Here is a 10,219-nt window from a genome sequence, read left to right as displayed (position 1 = left end):
TGTGCATCATTTGTATAGGAACGCGCGCGCGCGCGCACAGTGAATTTGGCTCTACAACACGCGAGCGAGCGATCGATATCGAGTGCGTTGTGCTGGTGGTTGACGTTGATGTATATGACGTATTTGACTAACCCATATACATTATAACAGATGATGACTTTTGTTGTCGGGAACATGTACCAAACGTTCCACCCTCCGGGTTTGAAATGTTATTGAGGGAGGTTATAAGTCCCGAGACGAAGTCGAGGGACTTACAGCCTCCCGAAATATATTCAAACCCTTCGGGTGGAACATTCGGTATGTTCAATCTCCCGCCAGTCATCATCTATATAATGTACCTTTGTAATGGTGTCCATGAAAATGTAGTCAGAAGTGTTGTATCAAAACTTCTGTTCACATAAGTTTCATGCAATTTAACGTGTTGGACATGTAATTCTTAAAAGAAAAAAAAAGTCGGAATATCTTGATTGTCAAAGAAATGAAGACGGATCACTATTTTGTCAAACATGAACAAATACGGTAAATAGTGCTGAGTGGACGACTATTAGCTCTACCGGACACGTTCAGTAACTAGTCAACAACTCTTTGTAGAGTATAGTGTTGTGCTTCGCAACCAGAATACTATCAGCTTCCCACTTCCGCTGTTTAGAAATGTCAAATGAATCTCTGGTGATCTGGTGATCTTCTTGAATTATTTGAAATGGTACAAAGGGCCTTTCGAGGCTTGTAGATTCTTTTTGTGTTCTGGTCTTGTAATAACTGCATTGAAAGGGGCATTCCTTATGCGGCCAGCGGATTGAGGCTGAATTTGGGAGTCAACTGGCAACAATCGTATAACAAACAAATTTTGTAATTTTTTGAAAGTATATGTCTTGACAAACTTACCAGTAAAATTTACCCAGTAGTTCTGCTTCGGAACATGCCCAAATGACGTCATCAACATGGCCACCCCCAAACCAGAAAAATGAATAGGAATTTTAGGATAATACAACTGACATTAATCATGAGATAAGTTGCTAGTGTATGTATTTCTTATTTCTTATCTTTCTTCAAGCAAAATTGGGCCCGTTTGTGACCTCTTTTTCAAAAAAATCTGAACCCAAATTAGGTCATTTTATTTTCTATGGCAACTTTATTCTGAAAACAATGTTTTTCTCAAACAAAAAATGCAACACCTTCTCAACGACAAACACCATTTTAAATTTATATAAGTATGTAAATTCAATTGACTGGAGTTGAGACCTAACCTGTGAGAGACCATAGCTACCATGGTTACACTCAAACTTGCCTGTAGCCATTATAACACAGCTGTCCAGAAATCACAATTTTCATTATTAGTGGTGTATTATGTATATTCCATCTCAGTAGCTGGATTTTTTTGTTGTTTTTGTTTTGCATTTGGCACAATCATAAGACAAGCTGACATTTCGTTCAAGTCAATTAGGCATGGAACATAGATTAAGTCAATTTCTCATACAATGAGACCCTCCTCCACCTCCTCTCCCCCCCCCCACTCCCAATAAAAATGGTTAGTTCATGCCTGTTCCTTTCCTGCAGTCCTGTAGGGTGTTTCACCAAACTTTTCATTGGTTTCAGTTTCACTTCACTGGTTTCAGTCTCGCTATCTCACTTTTCTGATTGGTATGTTTCAGTCACTAGGACTTGCTAAGTGAAACTGAAAACACTAAGTGGCACTGATCTTACTGAAATCAATGTTGGTGAAACGGGTCTTGCATGGACTTCTGTACGATACCAAAGCAAGCTCATTGTACTCCATGGACTACTACAACAAATACTGTACTTCTGAAAGAGATGAAGCACTGTTAACAGAAACTGGAGTCACATTTTGTCATAGATCACATTAGTCCAGTCAAAATAGGTCCTTCTGGTCCTCTAGCAAAGAATTTATTTATTCAATGAAATTCAATGGAGTCAACAGACGATATTTATATTGCTCTGCAATTTTGACTTACACTGACATAGATAAAGTGGTTATCATTCTAAGGGAGCCTACTATATGGGAAGTGCCCACATTAATTGCCTCTATACATGACCCTTTGTAACACAATTACAGTCGTTCCAAAAATGCATGTCTCAAAAAAGTTCGCTCCTTGAGTTTTATGCCTATTTCTTGAGTTTTATGATTATGTATGATTATCATATGGTGCTATAATCATTTTACATTCTTTTCATTCGACATAGTTTTACGCACCTCATTTTCTGTTACAAAGAAAGTGATGTCTGTCTGTTCTTGTCGAAAAATGAAATAAAAATTGAATTGTATTGAATTGGATTCCTGCCATATTAAGACACTTTTTTTTCTATAAAAATTTCCCGGGTAGATATAAAATAACATTGATCTACAATATCTATGCAGTCCAAAGGGTTCACTTGCAGAGACCACCTTGTGGGAGGTGCTCAAAGTAACCCCATGCATCCTAAAGGCAATGAAAAACATGCAGTATACCATGGTATACAACCGCGTAAAATGTTCCATGGTTACATGCCTCTTCCGCCTGAGTAGCACATACGCTTTTATTTCCGTAAAATGCAATTAAGGTGATAGGAGACGTTGCTTTACAATATCTATTTTGTCAAGCCAAGCAAACTCACTTGTACATGCATGTAAAGTCGTTTTGCCGAGTGGTAAATAAAGACACTTTACTTTTCATGATTTTAAATGGTAGAGACACTGCTTTACAATCATCATATAGTCAAAGGGGTGTACATTCAAAGGCAACCGAGTGGGATGTGTTCAAAATCATCCAACCCCCAGGGCAATATAGGAAACATGCACTGGCATATAGCACAAATATGTTTCAATTTTCCATGCCTTCACATTGTCGTTACGATTGTACAGCAATTGCCCATTTGTTTGTAAGAAATACAATATAATTATACAAAGAAAAAATGCTTTACATTAACTATATTGTCAAAAGGGTGAACATTCAAAAGCAATCCCTTGGAAAGTGTCCAAAATTACACCGCCGCTCAAGCCCCGTAATTACAACACACGGATACTCTGAACGCAAATACCGACGTTCTTTCGTGCATGGTTTTAGAAGTAGTTCCAGCAATACAGCTACACACTTTTATATCAATGAATGTCGTGGAAATGATAGGAGAAGCATTGCTTCGAAATGTTTTTTAGTGGGAGGATGCACATTAAATGCCAATCCTGTGGATGTGCCCCAAAGTACACCACCCTGATGGCAATATAGAAAACATTGAATATCATTAACGCGAATCCCTAATGTTCCAAACGTACATGTTTTGGAACTTCGATCGTAACGTACATCGAGGGCACTTTTAAAAATACATTGTAGTTGATAGAGGAGACATTGCTCTACAATATCCACATCGTCAAGAGAGTGAACATTAAAAGACAACCCCATGGGAATTTTCCAAATGTACACCTACGCTCAAGCCCCCTTAAGACAATATACAGATATTAGCAACGCAAACACCGTTGTTCTAGCGTGGATGGTTTTAAAAGTAGTTCCGGCAATATAGCAAATACACTTTTTAACAATGAAAAGTCACGGAAATGATAGAAGAGGTTTAACTTTACAAGATCTATGCAGTGAAGAGGGTGCACATTAAATGGCAACCCTGTGGGATGTGTCAAAAAATATTCCACCCTCACGGCAATATAATTATTATAAAACATATAAAATCATATAATGCGAATAGTATGTTCCAAACGTATATGTCTTCAAAGTGCCATCGTGCCGTATAGCAAAGGCACTTTTGTTTCAAAAAAATACAACTTATTAATAGAGGAGACATTGCTCTACAATAACTATATTGTCAGAGAGTGAACATTCAACATTGATTCCTTGGGAAGTGTCCAAATTCACACCTAAGCTCACGCCCTCTAGTTACAAAACACAGATATTAAGCAACGAAAATACCGTTGTTCTAGCGTGAATGGTTGTAAAAGTAGTCCCGGCAATACAGTAAATACAATTTTCATCGATGACAAGTAATGGAAATGATAGAAGAGACTTAACTTTACAAGATCTATACAGTGAAGAGGGTGCGCATTAAACGGTAACCCTGTGGGATGTGCCAAAAATACTCCACCCTCACGGCAATATAGAAAACATATAATATATAACGCGAATATATGTTCCAAACGTACATGTTTTCGAAATTCCACCGTGCCTTATAGCAAAGGCACTTTTGTATCGAAAAATGTAACCAATTACTAGAGGAAGCATTGCTCTACAATAACTACATTGTCAAAAAGGTGAACATTCAAAGGTAATCTTTGGGGAGGTGTCTAAATTTACACCTACGCTCACGGCCTTTATTACAAAATACGGATATTCAACGCAAATACAGTTGTTCTAGCGTGAATGGTTTTAAAAGTAGGTCCGGCAATGCAGCAAATACACTCTTACATCAATGAAAAGTCTGGAAATGATAGAAGAAGATTTACCTTACAAGATCTACATAATAAAGAGGGTGCTTATTGAAGGGCAATCCTGTGCCGTGTGCCCCCAAATGCCCTTTGTCCTCTTGGCAATATAGAAAACATATATTATCATATAACGCGAATATATATGTTCCAAACGTACATGCTGTCGTGCCTTTATTGCAAGGGCACGTTTGTTTCCAAGAAATGCAATGTAATCAATACAGGAGGCATTGCTTTACAATACTTATATAGTAAAATGGGGTGTACATTTAAAGCGACCCCTTGGGAGGCGCCCAAAGTTACCCCCTCAACCCCGCGTCCCCATCTGCAAAATGTGCATTATGCCAACGTGAGTACTGTTGTTATGAATGTACTCTTACATTTACCACTAATTTGCATTTTATGTAAATTATTTCTGTATGATCAATTCGAAAAGGCATCCATCGTGTTCATTGACCTACAAAATATAAGTTCATACATTTAAATCTTTAAACTTGGATAACGGGAAGCGACAATTACTCTAGCAAAATTGCAGTCCTTAAGACGCCATTTTGATGACGTCATTTGAGCATTTTCCCGATTAGATTTTCTAAGTAAATTTCATATGGGATATTGTGAGGACGTATACTTTTTTAAAAAGTTAAAATTTGCTTGTTATACGATAGCTGCCAGTTGAGCCTTTTTTAAGCCACTTTTTGGCCATCGTCTGCAGGCCTATTATGATCTATAGAATTTCACATCATGTAGTACGTAAATCGATAGTGCCATGTATAGGTTTGTGGAATTCATTGTGGTCCTTGAGCAGATGAAGCAATACAAACCAAAGATCGACATGCTACACTGAGCAAGGATGATGACATAGGAGGCTCACGTAATCAAGTAATGTAGCAATTTAATTACATTACAATACCACTTGCTTGACAAGTTCACCTGTGTAGAATTCATTAATGCTTTCTTCTTTTGTTCTGCTTCATCGAGTACCTATTCATGCAATAATATGTGAAGGTGCTATTATCCTTATTTATCGTGATTTGTTATAAATTGAATAAAAAAAAGTAATCTTATTCCTCATTCCAATCACTATAAATTCTGAAAAATCTGTACCCAGTATATCAAATTGACAGATGTTCAAATGTTCCTCTGTTCCGCTGCCTTACAAACAGCGGGGTACGTATTTTCCACGCTGGTATCAATGTATTCATTATCCGCATGGATATACATGACGACGCCGTTCTCCGAGTCGTCTCCGTTTGGTTCCCCGCTATGCCATCGCAGGTAGGTCACGTCATTACCCTCGGGGTCCTTCCACGTGCCTGAGTTAGAGAGGGACGGGGAGGAATCGGTCACATTATGATGTCACAATACAATACATATTCAAAGCATCCTTCAAGACATCCTTCTAAGCAACCATGCTTTGGGTTCAGTTGAACTACACACACATGTTAGGATATTATGCGAGCAAGTCGTACCTTGGTTGTTAATATCAGTAAAATCAACTTATGGGTTCAATCAGGAAATAAGGACATTTCCAACGAATAAATTCTTGATTATTTTCTCACTCGGAGTGGCTCCAAATCTTTGCAAATGGATTCAGTGACATTAACAATTAGAATTTAGAACATAAGAGTTGATATAATATATCTTTACAATTAGGTAAGAACTATATCTTGGTTGTTGCAAGAAAAAGTCGATAGAGACAGGGCACAACCTTTCATAGCACTGTTATTCGTAAAACGCAATTTCATGGCATTTTACAAAGGTAACACAACAAACATACATGTGCAAAATTGTGAAAACACTTTGTCTGGTCGAGGTTTATACCCCCATACTCCCCCACCCAGCGCGTTTCTTTTCGTTCTTTTAACTTTGCTGCTGCTGCCGCTGTTGTTGTTGTTATATTATAATTGTTATTGTTATTATTATTATTATTATTATTATTATTATTATTATTATCATTATCATTATCGTCATCATTATTATTGTTGTTGTTGTTGTTGTTGTTGTTGCCAACCTTCTTCCTCAATGTCATTGAGGCCAATCCAGAAGACGTCTTCGGTGGGTAGAGACCAGCGAATGACTATCTTGGCAAAGTCATATTCATCATCATCAGCAGGAGTAACAAGATGGCCTGGGGGAGCAAGAACAAGAAAGAAAAAGCAAAGTCATCGTTTCTAATGAAATCAAGAGAAACTTTTACAACTCATAACTTTTTCGTTCAATATGAGACTTTTTTAAAAACACACACAACTAGGTTGGCATGTGTTTGAGATAAATTTCTTTTTAGGCAAACTTAGCTCTTCAAAAGTGGCACTTTATTCAGGCCCGTAAACTAGGGTTTTCAGGGGGGGGGGGTCAAAATTGGAAACAGTGGACCTTTCTGAGGGAGTTAAGCAACCAAGCGGGATAGGGTCTCACTCTGGGAGAGGTATATTTTCAAACGTAAAAACAATAAATTCTTCACCTTTAATAGTTCGGTTTGACACATGTGTCAGCCATAAAAAAAAGTCTCTGATCATCTTCGTGCCTATACTGAATTGTTCTTATACAAGCGCGGCGGAACCCTTTTTTTTTTTGGGGGGGGGGCAAAATCTCGATCGACGAGCATTTAAAAGCAAATTTCTAGGAAATTACACATAATGGAAAAATTTAGTGCGAAGGACTATGCTTATAACATACGGGGGGTACATTTATGTGACGGTGTAAGATCCTCGGCGAGGGAGCGAAGCGACCGAGCGGGGGGGGGGGGGAGGGTGTGGGAGGGGGGATCCCACGGTAGGAACTTTTTGTAAAAACAGACTACAAAAGTCGCGTTTATAGAGCATTTAAAAATAAATTTCTAGGAAATTAAACTTAGGTAAAAAAAAAATTAGTGCAAAGGACTATGACTATAACATACGGGGGGGGGGGTGTACATTTTGATGTGACGGTTTGAGATCCTCGGTGAGGGAGGATGTGAGAGGGCGAATACCCCCCTCCTACGGTAGGGACTTTTTGTAAAAACAAAGTACAAAGGTCGCGCTTATAGAGCATTTAAAAGCAAATTTCTAGGAAATTAAACATAGTGAAAAATTTGTGCGAAGGGCTATGATTATAACATACGGGGTACATTTATGTGAACGTGTGAGATCCTCGGCGAGGGTGTGGGAGGGGGATATCCCCCTCCCACGGTAGGGACCTTTTGTAAAAACAGAGTACAAAAGTCGCGTTTATAGAGCATAAAAGCAAATTTCAAGGGAATTAAACATGGCGGAAAAAAAATAGTGTGAAGGACTACGATTATAACATACGGGGGTACATTATGTGACGGTGTGAGATCCTTGGCGAGGGTGTTGGAGGGGGGTAAAACAAACATCTCTGCGAAGGACTATCATCATAACTTATGAAAACTTCATTTTACTATTAATGTACGGGCAGAGCGAGCGAGCCACTTTCACTTTGCCATTCGTCTGAAATGTATTCATTAAAAGCTTAAACGTGATCCTATTGTTCAAGCAATAAAAAATATTCTTATATTGCTAAAAAGCATAGAAGAAAGGGAAAATGTAAGGTTCACAAAAGGTATGTTTCAGGAGGCACACTCGAGGACGCGAGGCTAGCATCTATCATACACTAAATCTACTCATAAATAAATATCAGTGTATAGATATCATAGTGTATATTAGTAATGAATTATGATTTTCGCCCCGTTAGGGGTGAAAATTTTGCATTTTCGGGTATGAAATTGACACCTTTTAGACAAGAAAAGTGCCTTTATTGTTCATATTGGTCTTTAAATAATTGATTAATTATTTGTTACAGGGGGCAGGGGGGGGGGCAAAAACTCGTTTTGCCCCCAAAAAATTTTATGGGGGGGGGGGGCAAGTGCCACCCATGCCCCCCCCCCCCCCCCCCCCCCCGCTTCCGGCGCCCTTGTTCTTATACCTATTACCTATACCAAGTTCAGCATCATCCTTCTTGGATTTGTGTTGCTGAAGATATCAAGCACCTCTTCCAGTTTGATCACTGTGTGGTAGTGAATATGGAGAAGCGCAAGAGACGTTAGTTGAGTTTGGGTCATGCTGGCTATTTGTTTTTGCTTTTGTTTTATTTTGGTTATTTTTGTTGTTGTTTTATCTTTAAGAATCATTCTTCTGTCGTATTTGGAGCTTTGGAAAGACGTTTTCACTTTTTTTTTTGTTCAAGCGGACCCTGCTCGCTAGCGGGGGGGGGGGGGGGGGGGGGGTTCGTTCGAACCCCCTGAACCCCTCCTAATTACGGGCCTGTTATTTGAAATCCTCTTGTAGGTCATAATTTGGGTACATCCCACGAGACCCGAACCCACGAGTCATACGGCCCATGAGTTCGACACTGGGCAAATAAAGCTCATGAGTTCGATACTAGTGAGCCCTTTTTGCCCAGTGTCGAACTCATGGACTGTATAGCTTGTGGGCCTATCATACTTGATGTCGAACTCGTGGGCTGTCGTGGGCTGTATGACTCGTGAGCATGGTGGGTATCGGTCTCGTGACGTGCATCCATAATTTGAAGAGCAAATCAATAATTATTTCTGAGTTCCTGGAAATAGAAATTCTTACCTCCCTGCTCCTGGCAATACACTTCGGCGTCGTACCAGCTAAGGGAGGACTTCACGGGGAGGTAGCAGGCTGAGTTATATTCTGCCCAGCCACTGTTACAGTTGTTTGTCTCTGTGTGGAGGAGCAATGGAAGCCTTGTCACTTATGATGGAACACTGCATGACAAACATTATTGTGTCGCAAAGTGCGGAAACAAAAACATTAACTCTTTCCATTTCCATCTGTAGCTCCGTGCGCCTGTCACGTCCTCCTCCTTCTCCCAGTTTTCTTGATTGTGTTTCTGCCTCAATAAAATATATTATATTCGCTATAAGATTATACAATACAATACGATCAGATCATTTATATAGCGCTCTTACACAGTCAATGACTGATTTCACCGCACTTTACAACAAAAATTCAGTCACAGATTGGCATTGAAAAGAGAAGTCTTCTTGAAGAATTTTATCGAAAAAAAATGATAGATTTGTATATGTTCACTATGATTTCGTTTCATCAAAGTCCGATGATACACCAATTTATAGCATAACTTTTCTGGACAAAATAATCACATTCAGTTATTTTGATGAGCGTTCCTTTATTGGCCTGATACGAAAATGTAGTCACAATTTGATCGCTCAAAGGTGTAGCTGAGGTACACGTTTGATCAGTTGTTCAGCCACAGCGAGATACTAGTGCTCTATGCTTGAAGCACAATATCAACATGACTTCACAATCTCCTCAAATCTTTCTTCCCTTTGAGCAGAATCCAATCATGACAAAATGTGTGAGTCGTTCTTATTATAATCGGTTATTAACACTTCTTAATTCTCCGTTCTGGAAAATGAGAAGATGTCATGTTCAGTTGAACTCGGTTAGTGGTTTCAATGCCCATAAACAATACATGGATTATTCAGAATATGAATCATGGCGTCGGTATATTCCATACATGTCGGATTACATTTTGCGTTACCTGCTACTGGGTCTTCTTTTCGATCAACTGTCACAAAGGGAAAAGAAATAAAAAGGAAATACTGAAAGAGAAAATGAATGAGCGTAATCTCAACACTTTTGTAATCAGAATGAGCAACAATATTAGAATTAACGGTATGGTAAACTCGGCCCCGTTTCATAAAACTTGTTATCAATAGCAAGTTACGATAGTTGCTTATATAAGCATGATAAGCTACCGAAATCCTTGCATCTGATTGGCTGAGAGCAAATTTGTCATAGAAATATGGCA

The 10,219-nt window shown here is 38.9% G+C and overlaps 1 protein-coding gene across 1 annotated transcript in view; it reads right to left on the bottom strand.

Moving 5' to 3' along the window:
- Positions 1-3,349: 3,349 nt before the first annotated feature.
- LOC139712783 (uncharacterized) overlaps positions 3,350-10,219 on the bottom strand; it is a 31,383-nt gene continuing 24,513 nt past the window's right edge. The window contains exons 18-21 of the mRNA XM_071624575.1: positions 9,950-9,976; positions 8,998-9,108; positions 6,435-6,551; positions 3,350-5,736 (exon numbers count right to left, since the gene is read on the bottom strand). Coding sequence (XP_071480676.1) covers positions 5,552-5,736; positions 6,435-6,551; positions 8,998-9,108; positions 9,950-9,976 — 440 coding nt within the window. The 3' untranslated portion in view covers positions 3,350-5,551. The remainder of the gene's footprint in view (positions 5,737-6,434; positions 6,552-8,997; positions 9,109-9,949; positions 9,977-10,219) is intronic.

Source organism: Diadema antillarum, unplaced genomic scaffold (genome assembly GCF_040938485.1).
Source record: "Diadema antillarum isolate AM-2024a unplaced genomic scaffold, OU_Dant_1.0 seq00001855_RagTag, whole genome shotgun sequence".
NCBI classification, from domain to species: Eukaryota; Metazoa; Echinodermata; class Echinoidea; order Diadematoida; family Diadematidae; genus Diadema; species Diadema antillarum.
This window is presented reverse-complemented; position numbering and strand designations above follow the sequence as displayed.